The 18907-nt window shown below is 40.1% G+C and overlaps 1 protein-coding gene across 1 annotated transcript in view; it reads right to left on the reverse strand.

The window, feature by feature from the left end:
- The window catches only part of ADAMTS18 (ADAM metallopeptidase with thrombospondin type 1 motif 18), a 195337-nt gene that overhangs the window by 130199 nt on the left and 46231 nt on the right, over positions 1 to 18907 (reverse strand). The window contains exon 4 of the mRNA XM_036750035.1: positions 1194 to 1476. Within this exon, the coding sequence (XP_036605930.1) occupies positions 1194 to 1476 (283 nt within the window). The remainder of the gene's footprint in view (positions 1 to 1193; positions 1477 to 18907) is intronic.

Below are 18907 nucleotides of genomic sequence, written 5' to 3' on the forward strand. Positions count from 1 at the left end.
GCCACCAGCACAAGACCCTGCACAGTAGATACTCAATAAATTGGCTATTATTGTAAAGAGAAAATCTTCTCTTTGGAAGTCAAAGCCCTTCATAACCTAGCCCCCTCTTACCTATCAATCTTCTTCCACTTTACTCCTTGCCAAGTACTCTTCAATCCAATGACATTGGCCTCCTGGCTGTTCCATGAATAAGACTCTATCTCTCAGCCCCGGGAATTTTCTTTCACATTCCCCCATGGCTAGAATGTTCTCCTTCTTTAACCCCACATACTGGCTTCCCTTAAGTCCCAACTAAAATCTCATCTTTTACAGGAACCCTTTCCCAGTCCCTCTTAATTCTAGTGGCTTCCCTCTTTTAATTATTTCCTTTTGATTCTATATCTGTATGTATCTCTTTGCTTCTTGTCTCCCCCATGAGATTATATGTTCTTTTAAAGAAGATACTGTCTTTTGCCTCTTTTTGTATTCCCCAGTGCTTAGCACAGTGCCTGGCACACAGTAGGCATGTATTGATTGATTGACCACCAGCACTTCAAATATCTGAAGATGGTGAACATGACTCCACTAAGTTTTCTCATAATTTTGTCCAACATGCTCATTTTACACATTGGGAAACTGAGGCATAGAAGAGAAACAACTTCTCCAAGGTCATATTTGTTCCAAAGTAAAAATAAATGAATGAATAAATGAGTAAATAAATAAATGAATGAATGATCACCCAGATTTTGCCCAAGAGGGCCAGGTTTGTACTTTTGGCCTTAAGCCTTCACCTTCAGTAATAGCCTTTCCCCTCAGAGCACAGAAAACACTTTGCTTTGAATTTCTCTAATAAGGCTAATTATGTAACATTTTATATTATCATATCTGCGTTTGCATCTTATTTTCTTGCTAGATCAGGAGCTTCATTAATACAAGGACTGTGGATTGGTCTTATCTAAACTTTCTATCTGCCTTAGGCTTGGCCCAGTGCTTTTTACACAGTAGACACTTAATAAATGTTTGTTATCCAGTTGTGTTGGTTGTATTTCCTTCCCAATTTCTAATGGATTCCCTGGAGTGGGATTAGTCCCATTTTAAACAAGCAGCCCCACTCCCAGCCATGTCAGCACTGCTGTCTGCCCTTAAGCAAACACAGACACGTCTGCACAGGGTCCACATTTAAAATGAGAACAAGAGAATGTTTCCTTACATACATTTCTTGCGCCTTCCACAAAAATGCTGCTTCTGCAGCCTTGGATGCTGAGAAGGCTTCTCCGGGCCTGGAGACTCCTGGGGGCTGGGACTTTGGGAATGAGCAGGCAAAGGCACACTGGATCCAGGGAAGAAGTGGTACTGCTGGATTTTCTCCTCTGCTGTTCTTTTGTACAGTACATGAGGATGGTGGCCTGTGGGGGAGGTATAGTTGTGTTCCTGGGCTAGCAGTACTGGCAGTGGAGATATGAGGAATTCATTTTCCTGTGTCCTGATTAAACCTGACTAAAAAAAAAGACAATTCTTTACCACATGTCTTACACATAAATGTATCATTTTTCTCTATCTGCACTTGTCACAGTCAGCTTCAATCCAATCCAAACAAATCCTTTTTGTTTACATGTCCCTCTGATATATAGAAATTCACATAAATCATCCATTCAACAAATATTTAGTCATTTACCATGTTCTGTTTTGCATTTTGTCTCTATGAAGACAGTGCAATAATTACACACACACACACACACACACACACACACACACTTTTTACTGAACCTGTGATTTCACTGGCATAGGGGACTCTTGGTGGGTAAACTCCCTTTTCCAATTCAGATAGTCAGTTAATAGTCTTATTTATAGAGTTTCCTGGAGCACTGCGAGGTTAAGTCATTTGCCCAGGGTTACAATGCAAATAGATACCAGAGGAAGAATTCAAACCCAAGTCCTCTTGACCCTGGGGCCTGCTCTCTATTATAAGGTCCTGAGTTCCAATGTGACCTCGGACACTTGCTTTGTGACCCTAGGCAAGTCATATTAAAAAAATCCCTCTCTCTGTGCCTCAGTTTCCTCATCTGTCAAATGGAGGTTATAATAGTACCTACCTTCCAGGATTGTTAAGGTTCAAATGAGATAATATTGGAAAGTGCTTTGCAAACCCTGAAGTTCTCTATAAATGCTGGCTATTATTATCAAGTGCCTATTATGTTCCAGGCACTGTGCTAACCCATAAGACTCTATGTTACCTTTGATAACAATACTAATAATGATAATGATAAAAGCTTACATTTATGTGGTACATGGTTTTATACATACAAAAGTTTGTGACTGAGGAAAGCCTCCCCCTTCTGCTTGCTATGCCTCCTGTCCAATGTAGCAAGAAAAAGAGATAACAGATGGACAGCTTGCACACTGAACAGATGGCCCAGGATCTAGACTTTGGGAAGTGAGTTTACATTGATCCACTGAAGTATTATGATATTAACAGTTCATCTTTCTGCAGTACTTTTCAGTCACTCATGAGCTGCTTTCCTTACTCACTACAGCTCTGCGGGGTAAGAACAGTCCAAGGATTCTCACTCACATATTACAAAGAAGAAAACTGAGAGGCTCAGAGAGGGGCAGTGATTCCCCTGATGTCACACAGCTAGGAAGTGTCAAAACCAGGTCTTAAACCCATGTCTTCTGACTTCAGATCCAATGTTCTTTCCATTTCACATACTACCTCTTCCACCCCTGCCCAGAAGGATAGAGATGATGGTGCTGATTCAACAACAAATATCTATCTATTGGTTGGTTATTATTGCTGATCAATAAATATTAAGTCTCTACTATGTGCCAATCAATGTTCTAAGCCCTGGGAAAACAGGCACAAAGAATTAACTAATCCCTACTTGTAATGATGAGAAAAGGCCAGACCCAAGGTATGGAAGACACAGGATGATTCTAGAGTGAAAACTGGATGCGTTGATTTCACTTAAAAATGCCCAATCAGGTGATCTCAGACCATGCCTGAGACCCGCAAAGTCTTGCCATAGAAACACAGAATTATACAATGCGGAGTTTAAAGGGACTTGAAAGATCATCGAGTATAGCCCTCACAACTAAGTTCAGAAACTGAAGCCCAGAAAGAAGTTATTAGCTCCAGGTCATGTGACAAGTTGGTAGCAAGGCTGGGATTCAAACACAGGTCTCCTTTACTTCTCCCACAGTTCTTTCCTTTACACCACACTGCCTCTATCCATTCTCTATTGACCGTTTGCATTCAAGCTGGGCTACAGGCAGGTTGTGCTGGTAAAGTAATAACTAGCAAAGTATCTGTGACATGCTTTTAAGGTTAATCTACATTATTAACACTTTCTTAAGTCTAGACAATGAAAGAAAGAAAGAATGAATGAATGAAAGAAAGAAAGAAGGAAAGGAAAGAAGGAAAGAAGGGAAGGAAGGAAGGAAGGAAAGAAGGAAGGAAGGAAAGAAGGAAAGAAGGAAAGAAGGAAAGAAAGAAAGAAAGAAAGAAAGAAAGAAAGAAAGAAAGAAAGAAAGAAAGAAAGAAAGAAAGAAAAAAGGAAGGAAGGAAGGAAGGAAGGAAGGAAGAGAAATCTAGGCCCAGTTGGTAACATTTGCTAATTGTAAGTGCTCACACTGAAAATTTAACAGCCCCCTCAAGATGGCTTCAGTACACTCCTGAATTCAGGAGGGGCAGCAACAAAGACAGGAAAGATCAAGAATCTGCAGATTTGAGTCTGGACACTAATCATCTGGGTGTCCACAAGCAAGTCCCTTCCTCCTTTCTGGGCTCCCGCTTCTTCTTCTATAAAGTGAAGGGGGTCGAACTCAATGCTGCATCTCTTTTATAAGACTGATTCCTCAGAGGTCATTGGACAGACTTTTATAGCTAGAAACAAATTGGAAACCAGTTTCTCCTCTTTGTTCTTCCAAAAAGGAAACTGTTTTTGCCTTTCTTTGTATCCTTGGTGCTTAGCACAGTGCCTGGCATATTATCATCAATGCTTCTTGACCTAACTTGAGGAAACTGAGGCCCATAGACAGAAAGAGACTTGTCCAAGATCATAAAATTATTAAGGGGCAGCATACAGTTCAGAAGATCCAGGTCCTCTATCTTCCAACCTAGTGCACCCCAAGGCCCCTTCTAGTGCATACTCTATGACATCTTAGAACATCCAGTCATGGGGATTTATTGAGTTTTGAAGTTCATTGAGAAAAACCTTATACACTCTATGCTGATATTCCAGACCTGAAAAGTAACACAGTAATGAAATCACTCCCAGATGTCTGAGTCCCTAGTTAAAAACAGAGGGGTGATCACTAATTCTTTCCACACCGGATAGTCTCACTCACTGAGAACCAGGACTTCTCAGTTCTTCTCCAGGGTAAGTGCTATACCTCTCTAAGTGGCTTCCACTCTTCAATCTACTACCCCTTCTTCCCCTCTAATCATCTCCCCCACCCCCGCCCCAGGCCCTTATAACTTTAATTCCACAATCATTTGCAGGGCTTAAAAGTTAAATTGAAGAGTAAGGCCCAGAAGGAGGTCCTACTGGTGTAATCTTTCTCAGTGAAAAATAAGTATGATTTTTAGATTGGGGGAAGAGGATGAAGGCTGGGGAGAGAAGAAAGGGAGAAGAGAGTATAGAGCAGGCTGGGGAACCTGCTGCCTCGAGTCCAGATGTAGCCTTCTAGGTCCTTGGGTGCAGCCTTTTGACTGAGTCCAAGTTTTACAGAAAAATAATTTTATTCGGGGGATTTGTCCTGTGAAGTTTGGATTCATTCAAAGGGCTGCACTTGAGGACGTAGAGAGCCACATGTGGCCTCGAGGCTGCAGGTTCCCCACCCCTAGTGTAGAGTCTCTCTGATCCTTCTCTGGATGCCCATTGTCGGTGAAAGGATTAAAAAAAAAAGCTCCAAAGCTAAGGAAGGTCATTTAATATCACTTGATAGAATATCGAGCTTAAGGGGCCTTATACATCATCTTATCCAATTGTCTCATTTTACTGACGAGGAAACTGAGGCCAAGGTACTTGCTCAATGTCACATGGAGAGTAGGTAACTGAACTGAGATCTGTTCTAAAAGGAATGAGTTCAGCAGAGAACAACGTGAGGACCTGCCTGAATACAGAGGGCAAGAAGATGCTGCTGGAATTCAGAACAACAACCAATTTAGTGCCTATGAGATGCAGTACATTTCACAATGAAAAAGATCTGAAGGTCTTAATGGGCTACAAAGTCAATAAAGTAAATGTGATCTTTGGCTACATTCAAAGGAAAAAAAAGGTGTTCATAAGATATGTTTGTTTTACTATCCTGTCTTGTTTAGACCACGGCTGGAGAAATTTGTCCATTTCTGGGCTCCACATTTTAAGAAAGATATTACAAGATGGGAGGATGAAGAGACTAGAAACTAGACCTGAGTATCACTTAAAATAACTGGAGGTGTTTAGCCTGGAAAAAGGAAAACGTAGGAGGAATATGATAGCTACCTTCAAGAATCTGAAGGGCTGAATAGATAAAACATTTTATTAAGTTCTTACTCTGTACAAAGCACTGTCCTAAGTACTAAGTATACAAATGCAAATACAAGACAGTGCCAGCCCTCAAGAAGCTTATATTATTACAGAGGAAAACAAAACATTAAAAGGGACCTGGAAATCAGGGGAAACCCACAGGAGTAAGAAAGCTGATAGGTAGGTGGGAGCAGACCAGAGAGTGAGTTGAGCCAGGAGTGATGTGAGTAGCAGGGCACTTCAAGAAATATATAGATACTAGACAGGAACTCATCAATCAGTGAGGGTGCCTCAAGTGGAGTCATTCATATTTGCTGTAAGACTATTGTGAGAAAGGATTAGTTTAGTTCTATTTCATCCCAGAGAGCAAAGCTAGGAGCAACCAGTAGAAGCTATTCAGGCAAATTATGTGATAATAACATTTATGTAATGCTTGCTATGTGCCAGACACTGTGTGCCAAGCACTTTACAATTGTTATATCATTTGATAAAGCAACCCCGGAAGATAGGTGCTATTATTATCCTCATTTTAGAGTTGAGTAAACTGAGACAGACAGAAGTTAAATGACTGCCCAGGGTCACACAACTAGAAAGTATCTGAGGCTAGATCTGAAAACGCACCCTCCTGACTCCAGGCCTGGTGCTTTATCTGTTGCCACCACCAAGCTGCCCCTTATACATATTTAAAATTAGGTAGGAAAAGAGATAAGAAAAAGCTTCTTAACAATGGGAACTGTCCAAAAGTATAAGGGAATGCTATAAGAAAGAGTAAGATCTGGAACAGTGAGTACAGTGCCGGCCTTGGAGTCAGGAGGACCTGAGTTCAAAGCTGGCCTCAGACACTTGACACACTTACTAGCTGTGTGACCTCGGGCAAGTCACCTAACTCCGATTGCTCTGCCTTCCCCCCTCCAAAAAGAAAAAAAGAGAAATCTTAAGATCCCTCGAAGACTTGAGGTCTTCAGAGACATTTCAGAGGCCGTTACTGCCCAAGGATGGATTGCTTTAGGAGCACTCTGAGGTCACCTCCAATTTTTTACGATTCTATGATTTTGAAGTGTGCAGGAGCCAAGGGTACAGAGGGCCCCCAGAGGAAAAATCTATTTGGCTCCAATTCAATTCAGAGTATTAATTCAATTCAGTTCAATACAACAAACATTTACTAAGCCTCCAGAGTGTTCCAGGAGTTACTCTATGAATAGGGGGTATAAAGATAAAACTGAAAGATTCCTTACCTTCGAGGGACTTAAATTCTATACAATCTTGTTTAGAGCCAGTCCACAACATGAAAATATTACAATAGCCGCACCTCTGGCAATGAGACTCCCTGCACTTAGCTAGGCTAGTCCAAGTGGCAGACACACAGTCTGTTGCCAGGCCCACACTCCAGGCCTTTTTAGCTTGGTAGGACCTGCCAAAGCCTGTGCTTCATTGACCAAGCCTTAGTACATCCAGGGTCACCTCCATATCCTAAGGAGACATCAGGGAAGAACTTAAGTGGAGGGGACGTAACTCATAACAGAAATAAATACCCAGGTGCCATAGAATGTGGACTTCCATGGCATTCAGAATATACTCAATGTCAAAGCTTGTGCTGTTCCTTGCAGAGGATACTCCAGTTCCCAACTCAACTCATTTTCCCTGGCTGTCCGCCATGCCTGGGATTCTCTTTGCTCACCTCCACCATCTGGCTTCCCTGGTTTCCTTCAATGCTCAGCCTAAATCTCATCTTCTGCAGGAGGCCTTTCCCAGTTACTATGGTCATCCCTGGTAGAGGTGTTGGCTCAGGAAGAGGACGTTAATAGAGAGTGTTAATGTGGATGTTTCTATTTACGTAAAATAAGCACATGAGGGACTAGAGCAGGTCATAAATCTGAGGGCTATACAACTAATGAAAGCAATACCTGGGCCATGGAGATTCCAGAAAGATATAGGCCAAGACTGGAAGTTAACAGCTGAACAATCCTAAAATACCAAGGCTGCTTATTCAATCCAACAAGCATTAATTAAGCATTTACTACTTTCTACAAGCAAAATGGCACAGTGGCTAGAGTGTTGAGCCTAGAGTCAGAAGATTCATCTTCATGAGTTCAAATCTGGCCTCAGACACTAACTAGCTGTATGACCTTAGGCAAGTCACTTAACTGTTTGCCTCAGTTTCTTCATCTGTAAAATGAGATGAAGAAGGAAATGGCAACCCACTCCAGTATCTTTGCCAAGAAAACCCCAAATAGGGGTCATGAAGAGTCAGATACAACTGAAAATTACTAAACAAGAATTCACTAGGCACTGTACGGGATGCTGGGAAAACAGAGAAACAAAATGTTTGTCTTCCTCAAGAAGTTTATAGTCTACTGGAAAGATACAACAGGTATATAGGTAAGTAAATAAAAATATGCATAAATCAAAAATAAAGTAATGGGGGCCGGAGGAGAACCACTAATTAATGGCTAAAGAAAATGGCTCAGGAAAGGACTGTCACATGCAACACACAAGAAGAAGTATGTCGCCTCCTTTTCTCCCACTATGGACACCCTTCATCCACCGGTCCAGATCTGGCAGCAAGGAGACTAAGAAGTGAGCAGAACAACAAAACTCTTTCCACCTTAACACCTACATAACCTCAGAGACTGAGGGTTGGAAGGGGCTTTAGAAATCATCTAAACCAACCCTCCCCCCACTCCCTTATTTTACAGAGGAGAAAAATGAGTCCCACACAGGTAGGATGTAGCAGAGTCTCACGATAGAGTCTTCCCTAAGATAACTTGCTACCATGTGAAGAGTCTGGGAATACTACAGGCTCATGCAACAGAGGGTAAGCACTAGGGTCAATGATCCCAGGCCATGCATGCCAGGCCTCCCTTCACCACCCTCCTCCATGTAGGAAGCAGGTGATGTCAGGTGACTCGTTGTATTGTACCCCGCAGGGGTACATCAGGGTGTGAGAGAGTAGCAAAGGGGCTGGTGCATAAGCAGTTTGGCAGATACAGAAACTAGCCATTATCTTTGATGTGTTTAGTGGGTACAGTATATTACCTTGTGTGAGAGAAGCATTAGATGAGAGTTAATGAGGTAAGGGAATGGGACATTTGAGAAAGACCAGAAAAGGCTGGGAGATCTAAAGGCAGCATGGTCTATATTTGATCCTGGGTCTTCAGCCTTTGCGTCATTATTGTAGTGGTGGTTGGGTGCAGGTGGGTATTAACTGTTGGTGTGTGAAGGTGCAAGGTCATACCTCTGGTGACAACTGAGCACATACACCCTACGTGCTGGAACAGTGAGTAAGCATGCCATAAAGCTATGAAATCAGATTCTGTTTAACCCTGTGGATCTAAATGAAATCATTTGGGCCTTTTTGAGATGTGCATTGCTACAGCTGGGAGCTCAGGAGCATCCAGCATTCTTACCTCAAGCAAGTTAATACATATACCCCCTAGACCAGAAGCCACAGACTTGTGGAAGAATCAACAGGTTCCAGTTTCATCAAGAAGACAACCTTCACCTAAGTTCTAATCTGTCACTATTTCCTTCCATGATATTCTCATTGTGGGAAAACGTATATCTCCAAATGCTTTCATCATTAAAAGAGAAGGAGTAGAACAATGAATTAGCATGCAACTAAAAAAAACCAGAAAAGCAACAAATCAAAAACTCCAAGCAAATATTAAATTAGAAATTCCAAAAATCAAAGAAGAAACTAACAAAATTAAAAACAAAACATGGAATTGCTAAAACTAGAAGCTGTTTTTTAAAAAAACTAGTAAAATGTGATTTAATGTGATTTTTAAAAGAGAAAAATTGCTAGTATGAAAAGTGAGAGGGGGCATTAATAACAATTGAAGATGAAAATAAGAAAATTATCAGAAATTATTTTGTCCAGTTATATGTCAATAAAATTGATAGATCAGATGAAACAAACAAATATTTATAAAAGTATAAGATACTTAGGTTGATGGAATAAGAGACAATTTAAATAAACCAATTTCATAAAAAGAAATTGAAAAAGCCATAAATGAGTTCCAAAGGGAAAAAAAGAACCTATAGTATTACATAGATTCACGAATGAATTCTATAAAATATTTAAACAATTAATTCCAGTATCACATAAACCATTTGCAAAAATAGGAATGAAAGAGATCCTACCAAACTAATTCTATGACACAAATATGGTCTTAATACCTAAACCAGGAAGAGACAACACAGAGAAAGAAAACTACAGACTAATGTCTCTAATGAATATCAGTGCTAAAACATTAAATAAAACATTAGCATAACTTCCTCTTTTCCTGCTTCTCTCATTCTGCCATAACCTGAAAATGGGCTCTGAGACAGATTGAGTTAAATGAAATTCTTAAATTAGCTACTGAAAATTTCAATAGAATGTAAGTTCCTTAAGGACAGATATTGTCTTGTTTTATATTTGCAGCACTAGTGCTTAAAACAGTTCATGGCACATAGAAGCTATTAAATGAATGCTTCCTGAGTTAATGAATGAATGAATAAGAAATCTTAAAAATATATAATTAGTTATTTCTCCTTCCATTTAGGTGACCCAAGGGTCTCTTCTCTCCCACTTTTCTCTAGGCCTTTCGTATTTTTATGATTTCAAAGGAAACTGCAGAATGTCATTTGGGATAAAGGTGAGAGTCATGATCAGCTAAAGGTTAATGTGTGCCTAGCTTTACTGTCAATTGCTAACCACAAGTAACAAATTGGGGGATGCCAGAATTTAATGAAAACCAGCCTTTCAATAAACTTCAGCTGGGAACACATAAACAGCCTTCCTCCCTGGATTACTACAGTCTGTAGGGATGGGCCCAGTTATTAACAGTCCTTTGCACATGTTGGCATGCACGGGATGAAGGGACACAAAGTGCCCCAGAGAATCACAGGCCATAAAATATCAGAGTTGGAAGGCTTCTTCAAACACAGAAAATAGAATGGAATAAACATTAAAATATAGGCATGGAATGCCAGACCAGGAAGGGGCCTTAGAGATCATCTAATGCTCTAACTAGTTCATTTTATAAATGAGGAATAGGAGGCCTAGAGGAAGGGAAGTGACTTGCCCAAGTTCACACAGTCACTTAGCAGCAGACTTAGGTAGCATTCTGGGTCCCATATTCCTTTCATTTGACCACAATGTGTGGAATACTAACATTAAGCCGCTTAATAGCTGAATCAATCAATAATTATAGGAATAATACTAATGAGTCACATTACTTTGGTATTTTAATTCTTATGAAATATAATTCAATAAATGCTAATTAAGCTGCTACTGATTGTGCAGTGCACAGTGCCAGGCTAAGCAAGATTCAGTTTAGATAAAACAAGGTCCCTGTACTCACAGAGCTCAAGGTCTCCTAGGGGGATAAGAGAAAATCCATAGTACACATTACATGACTTAGGAGGCATAAAAAATGACACCTATATGACATCTAGAGGTATCGGGGAATGATTTCTTTAGGGGGATGACAGTTGAGTTCAGCTTTATAACACGAGGGGCATAGAGCTGTTGAGTTTGGCTGGAGCAAAGGGGAATAACATGAGATAAAGCTGGAAAAGCAAGTCAGTGTCAGCCTGTGGAAGACTGAATGCAAGGCAAAGAAGTAGAACTTTATTGAAAATAGTAATAATAACAGAAGAAGAAGCATGGCACTTGGATGGTAGTAGTAGGAATCAAGCAGAAGGAACAGATGACAGAAATGTTGAGAACATATAAGAGTTAAGAGAACCCTTGACTAGACATGTGAGATGAGAGAGAAGGAGGAGGCAAAGGTAAACCCAAGTTTTAACAAGGGAGGATTGAATCAATGGTATCATCACAAAAGAAAGGGGAGAAGAGCGCAATTCTGTCAGAGTTCATTCTAATTCACAGCATTTGTCTCTGAATAGCTTCCTTTTTTCTTCTGATCTTATCAAACAGGTACTCTGTCTACTTAACCCTGATCTTAGACCCACCACATCCACGCCTGTCCCATTTCCTCTTTTCTGCTTCCTCAAATCCATACTCTACTCCCTCTTCATTATACCTGATTTTCTCTCTCCTTCTCCACATCCCTCTTCCTTTCCCACTTCCCTCCCTTACTCATCTTCTCCACTTGCTCCCAGACCCCATGATTAGCCATACCACTGGAAAGACAATGGAAAGATGCATGATGGTATAAGCAAGATGCCATATGTTACCAAAGACATGCATATGGATAGGTCGTGTAGCAAAAGTGAAAGATAAGAAATGGATGGTGGGAGTACAACATTGGTACTATACAGATAGGAAAGGAACAATCCAAATACCTATTGGATTTAGAACTTAAAGGGATTTCTGAGAGCATCTGCTCCAGCCTCCTTACTCTATAAATGCAGAAACAGGCATAAAAAGAAGTGATTTACCCAGTGCCATACAGGAAATAAGCTGCAGCCAGGTACTGAACTCAGATTCTGTCTCCAAATTCTCTTCCTCCTAAGGGTACTTTACTTGATACCTCCTCAATGAAGGCTTTCCTGGTCATCACAACTAAAAGTTATCTCTAGAGACAGCTGGAAGACAAAATGGATCAAAAGCTGGACTTAGAGTCAAGGAGACCTGAGTTCTCATTTGAACTCAGACACTTGGCTGACTGTGTGACCCTGGGCAAGTCACTTAACCTCTCTTTGCCTCAGCGTCCTCAACTGCAAAATGAGGATAATAATTGCACCTATCTCCTGAGTTGCTATAAGGATCAAATACATTTTGCACAATGCCTGGCACACAGTAGATGCTATATAAATGCTTCTTCCCATGTATAACCTATATTGAATTGCTTACTTTCTCAATGAGAGTGGGTGGGAAGGGAGGAAGGAAGAGAGTGTGAACTTAAAAGTGAAAATTAAAAATTGTTTTTACCTGCAACTGGGAAAGGAGATATACGGGCACTGGGGTATAGAAATCTATTTTGCCCTACAGGAAAATAGAAGGGAAGGGGATGGGGGAGGGCGGTGATAGAAGGGAGGGCAGATTGGAGGAAGGGATAATCAGAATGCATACTGTCCTGGGGTGAGGGGAGAGAAGAGATGGGGAGAAAATGGAATTCAAATTCTTGTGGAAGTGAATGTTGAAAAGTGAAAATAAATAAATTTTAAAATTTAAAAAACAGAAATAAAAACAAAATAGAGCTCTTATTGTAACTGCACAATTCAAGAAAAAAAAATGCTTCTTCCCTTTTCCTCCTCTAGGTTTCTTAGGGCACTCTTTCTGAATCTCTCCTTTTCTCCTCTCAGTTCCTTTTCTGTATCATACTAAATTGTATGGTTTGTATGGTATCTATCCCCTCCAATATACTGTAAGCTCCTTGAGGACAAGACTGCTATTCTCCCTCTTTGCATTCCTAGCGTCTTGCAGGTGGCCTGAAGCCCACTGGAAACATGCATGATGGTTGGAAGCAGGTGAGCTGCTGTGTGTTACCACCTAATAGCCTGTATACAAGAGGTGAACTAAAAGAACTCACCGAGGGACATGTGTGACTGACAGGCCTTTCACATAATTTATGTGAGGCACAGACAGTCTGAGGGATATGCTGGTATTCATGAAATGCCCAGAGAACCCAAAGGAGGCCTTCGCCATGTTGGGCTGATTCTCTAGAGGACAGGGGTTCTTTACCTTCTTGTGTGTCATGGACTTCTCTGGCAGTCTGGTGATGCCTATGGACCCCTTTTCTGAATTACGGTTTTAAGTTCATAAAATAACGCACGTAAAATTACAAAGGAAACCAACTATGTTGAAATACAGTTATCAAAAAAAATGTTTTTTTTAAGTTCACAGGCTTCATTCAGGTTAAGAACTCTAGCTATGGAGGATATATGAAAAGACATAGACAAGAACTATACTGGATAGGAAGATATGGGAGGTCTGCAGTCTACATCTGTGGAGAGAGTGCTCACATAGATGAGATAACGGATTCATTAAAGCACTATTGCCAGTTAATAAGTGTCTGAGGCTGGATTTGAACTGAACTGAATTGAACTGAAGTCTTCCTGACTCCAGGTCCCATGCTCTATATACTGCACCACCTAGCTAAAGAACATACACTATCCCAAAAACAGCCATTCACTCTGGAAAGCTCTGACTGTGAAAAAATTTCTCCTTACAGCAAACCTCAGTCTACGTCTCCACATCTTCTTACATGTTGAGTGTCTAGTTCTGCCTTATGGGAACAAGTAGAATAAGATTAACATCTGTTTCATATGATAGCCCTTCACATACTGGAAGAAATCCTCTGCACCACCATCCCAAGCCCTTCTTTTACTAGGCTAAACATCCCCAGTTCCTTCAACTGCTCCTCAGATGGCATAATCTCCAGGCCCTCTGCCATCCTGGCCACCCTCTTCTACACACACACACCAACAAGCAATGCTCACAATATGGTCTGACTAGGATCAAGTACAGGCCTTGAACCCGTAAGTACCTCTTAAACATTGGTTGAATTTAAATGAATTCAGAGAGTAAATGAGACAAATTAAACTGAGAAGTATTACAGCAGCCAGGGAAATATTCAAATTTAGTAGAAGAGCATTAACTCCTGGTGACATCCATTCATCCCCTTGCATTCTGTTGAGTGAATTGGGTAGATCCCTCACAGAAGTTTTATGGAAAGTCAAAAACAGTAATCACACAGGATGAAAAGGTATCAATGGGTTGCACTTTGTGTCATTGGAAGGACACAAAGATCACAGACCTACCAAAGTCCTAGTATCACTCACCCCAGAAAGACAGATGTGGACACTTGTTAAATAGTCACTGATAAGGCTGAAAATTATGGGACCACCACCTTATAACTATAATTATGCCCTTGCCATATTGAGAATTCTGCACTATTCTCACCATCTAAAAGACACAAGTTATGAAAAACTGTAAACAAAATTTATACCTATCAGTGGGAGAAAGGCTAAGATAAATAGTGTTATATGAATGTAATGGAATATCAGTGGGCTATAAGGACTATGAATTTGATGAATACAGATCTGCAGGGGAAGATTTCATTGAACTAATGCCAAGTGAAGTAAGTAGAACCAGGAAAATATATATAATATATAAATACGTGTGTACATATATATTTGAATATATGTCATTTTAATAATATGTGTGTGTATGTATGTATAATATCAGACTTTTTCCAATATGTTAGTCCGGCTGTACTAATTTTTTTCCCTCTTTTTTGTTCTGTTTTATAACTCTCTGGGAGGGGAAAGGACATGCTTGGAAGTTCAGGTGATGTAAAAAAGTACATAAATAAAACTTTATTTTCAAAGAGACATGTGCTTCGGGTTGTTTTTGAAGTGATGCTAAGTTGTGTTAGACTACTTTCTCTTTCCTGCCCAGAACCTGAGCCTGTTAGCATGCATTTGTTAGGTAGTTGCCTGGAATTAAGACCAAAGCCACATAACTAGCTGTTACAGATGTGAAGAGGTAAGCCACCACAAGATTCCACTCATTCTGTAATCACACTGAGGGATAGAAAGGTTGACTGTGTTTCATAAAAAAAAATTCTGTGTGTGTGTGTGTGTATCCAAGCCAGACATGAACATGAACAGCAGGTCTCCAGGACTCTCTCCATTATAAGGTCACCTATCTAATCAACCCCCCAAGATAAATCTAATCAGTTAGAGTTGGAAAAGGCCACAGAGATCATAGGGTCTAGCTCTGGAAGGGACTTTTAAGACAGAGATCATCCTCACTTTATAGATGAAGAAACTTAGGGCCAGAGATATGAAGTGATTTGACCCAAGTTACACAGATAATGAGGAGGAAAAGCCAAGATTTAAAACCAGATCCTCTTATTCCTCATTCAATGCTCCTCCCATGACAACATATTGCCTTTTGGTTCAACTGCTACCTAAAAGTTTGTATTAACTCCAATTCAATTCAACAAACATCATTAAGCATCCACTGTGTGGAAGTCAACAAGAAGTATTTACTGTGAATCAATTACATGGGAGACATAGGGCAAGGTTCTCTTCTGAATGAAAAGGAGCATGTGCATGTGACACCTTAAAGCATTGTATAGATAGGGCTTAAAATGAGGGAGAGAAAGTTATTCGTGTGGAAGGAAGAAAGGCTTATAGCGGACAGACAGAAGACTAATAGATCCCATTTCTCTATGGCTTTAAGGTTCACAAAATGCTTTCTTCTCAATAGCTCTATGAGGCAAAGTATGCAAGGGTAAATTTCCTCATTTGACTGATAAAGAAACTAAGGATGGAAAGGTGAAGTTTCTTACCCACTGACTACCACACAGCCAGTAAGTGTCAAATGAGAGATTTGATCCAAGGTCTTAATGCTAAAACCAATGATTTTTCTACTATATTGCAGTACAGAATCCCCACTATACCATTCCTAGCTTAGATGACTCCATTGTTGGAGCACCCATTACCTCCTAAGGTACCTAATTCTATTTTTGTGTTTGGTCATTTTTCAGTAGTATCCAGTTCTTTGTGACTCCATTTGGGGTTTTCTTTGCAAAGATAATGGAGCAATTTGCCATTTCCTTCTCCAGCTCATTCTACAGATGAGGAAATGGAGGCAAATAGGGTTAAGTGACTTGTCCAGGGTCATACAGCTAGTTAGCATCTGAGGTCAGAGATGAACTCAGATCTTCCTGACTCGAGGCCCAGCACTCCCTACTGCACCACCTAGTTGCCCCAAATTCTGTTTTTAGACAGGTCTAATTGTTAGAAAACTTTTCTGTATATTGGGCAGAAATGGTCCTCCCTACAGTTTTTACCTATTTACTCCTATATTGGTCTTCTGGGCCCAAGAAGAATAGTGGATTAATAGAACTTTACGTACCATAACCTTCAGTCTTCGTACCATTGTGACCATCTTCTGGCTTTATTGATAATTTTCCTACGATGTGGCACCCAGAACAGATACATCATTCTAAACCTTGGCTACAGAAACAGCCTTGTTAGTTCCCCTAGAACATAAGAGAGAGCAGGGACTTTCTTACGAGATTTTGGGCTTTTGCCATCCATTGTTAATGATTATATCTGAGTCTGCCGTAGACCACAGGTCAAGCCCAAATTGCTTAAAAAGTTGTCAAAATAGAAGGTGGCCCAGGCCACCCTTGTTCTATGAGAAACTGTATTGCAAAATCCTAAATTAGGCCAAGATTCCCTGACTGCCAATAAGAGCTAGTCAGAACAATAAGGGATCTTAGCATATAGAACAAAGAACGTAAGACTGTGAGGGACTTCAGAAAACAGAATATAGAATATCAAAGCTAGAAGGGATTTTAGGACCTTAGAACATAGAATATAGAAAAGCATACACACTATCAAAGGAAAGAGTTTTAGAGCTCATCCAATCTAGCCCCTTGACTTTACAGGGGGTAAACTTACAGCCTAGAGACTTTTAGTTATTAGTCCCAAGGTCACATAGGATCCTAGGATTTTAAAAGTTTAAAACTCTAAAACTCTATATGAAAATACAACCTTGCCAAAAATATTAAGGGGTAGTTTCCCTTGCTATAGACGGATTCTCCACTTAATATAAGTATTCCTTTAAATGGCAGTTTCCTTGTACAGTCAAGTGTTGTTTGTTCATAAGTGAATAGCTGTTGTGCAGAGAGAGAGAGACAGCAGAGGCAGGAGGCAAGTAAAGAAGTCTGTGGTTGTGGTGTGCTCATTCAGGCAATTGTTAAATTTTCAATGTGAGCATTTACACCTAACAAATCAGGAAATGCTATAAAATCAGGGTTTGATTTGTTTTGTTAATTGTCTATTAGGCACTTTAATAATAAACTTTAAAAAGTAATGGAAAAAATGTTAATCATGAAGATTAAGCTTAAAAGTATGTTGGGAATTTTCAGAAAGCTGGTTGTTAAACATTTACCAGCATATCTTTGGTGGTTAGGATCCAATCTGAAATTATGATAATATATATTTGTATGTATGTATGTATATACACACATATAATCATATAGGATATATTCTGATAATTATGATAGTATATGTAAAATTACATACATATACAAGTGTATATGTGAAATATATAGCATACACAGATATATAACTTCTATATATAGTAAATACAAGATAATTTGGAGGGAGGTACTATCAGTGGCAGAGAGCAGCATTAGAAATTCTATGAGGCAAAGGTGAGGAAGGAGTGCATTCCCATAAATGGTCTGCTCAAAGGCATGGAGATGATAAATAAAATGTCAGGTATAAAGAACAAGGCAGCCAGTATGGCTGAACCATAGAGGATATGAAGGTGATTAATGTACAATAAATCTAAAAAGGTAGGTTAAAGCCAGTTTGTGAAGGGATTTAAATGAAAAACAAAAGAGTTTGTGTTTGCTCTGAGAGGTAATAATAATAATAAATAATATGTACATAGCGCTTACTATGTTGCAGATACCACGCTAAGCACTTTATAATTATTATCTCATTTTATCCTTACAACAACCCGAAGAGTTAGTTGCTAATATTATCCCCATTTTACATAGGAGGAAACTGATAGGGAGCACCAGGGAGCCACTGGTGTTTTTTGAGCAGGGGAGTGACCATCTGACCTGTGACAAATTACACAAAGCAGTTACATATAAGGTAGTTTGAGAAGGAGGGCATTAGTCATTGGGGAAATCTAGAAATGCCTCATGCAGAAAATGGTGCTTGGTTGAGTTGCATGCCCGCTGACAGGCATGTGTTGGCAATCTTTCTCCCATTGTACTGGGCTTGATATGAGGGAAAAAGTCCATGGGTGCAGCCTATGAAGGATGGAGACCTTCTTCTGTAGATCACCATAACTGAGAAAGAAAGTATGCTAGCACCAGCTACAGTGAGAGACCAAGGCTATAGGGAGCCCAGCCTTCCCGAGGAAAGATAGCACAGGGCTAAGTGTGTTCTGGTGATGGTGACAAGCAGATTGAGAGGGGTGGGAAAAGAGAGAGATAGAACCTGCAACAGGACTCACAGCTTCCTTCATGAAGCAGGGACTTCTAACTGTGGTGCTCTGAGTATGCATGGATCGTGTGCTCATTTTCTGGGGAGGTAAATAGAACTTGCCATGTACGGTTGCTTTCCTGAGGGCTCAGATACAAGATCTTTCTGCTGTATTTTTCATTACCTTTAATTATAAAACCTGCTCCATGTTTAATGCCTTTGTTAACCTTATAGAGGAGCCAAAAAAACCCTTTGTTAGAGAGCAAAATGAGTATTATATACTGATGGGTAAACCCTGGGTGCAGACATGAACTATAGAGATTACTACTGGGAGGTCCCTAAGATTGTACCTAGCAGAGTATGACACACAGGTTACAACAAAATGGTGGCAAAATCATTCGACTTTGAGTCAGTTTGAATCTCAGCCCTCTACAAATGTAACTTTGCGCAAGTCACTTTGGCCTCAGTTTCCTCATCTGTAAAATGCAGAGGTCATACTA

The sequence above is a fragment of the Trichosurus vulpecula genome, chromosome 3 (assembly GCF_011100635.1).
Source record: "Trichosurus vulpecula isolate mTriVul1 chromosome 3, mTriVul1.pri, whole genome shotgun sequence".
Lineage (NCBI taxonomy): Eukaryota > Metazoa > Chordata > Mammalia > Diprotodontia > Phalangeridae > Trichosurus > Trichosurus vulpecula.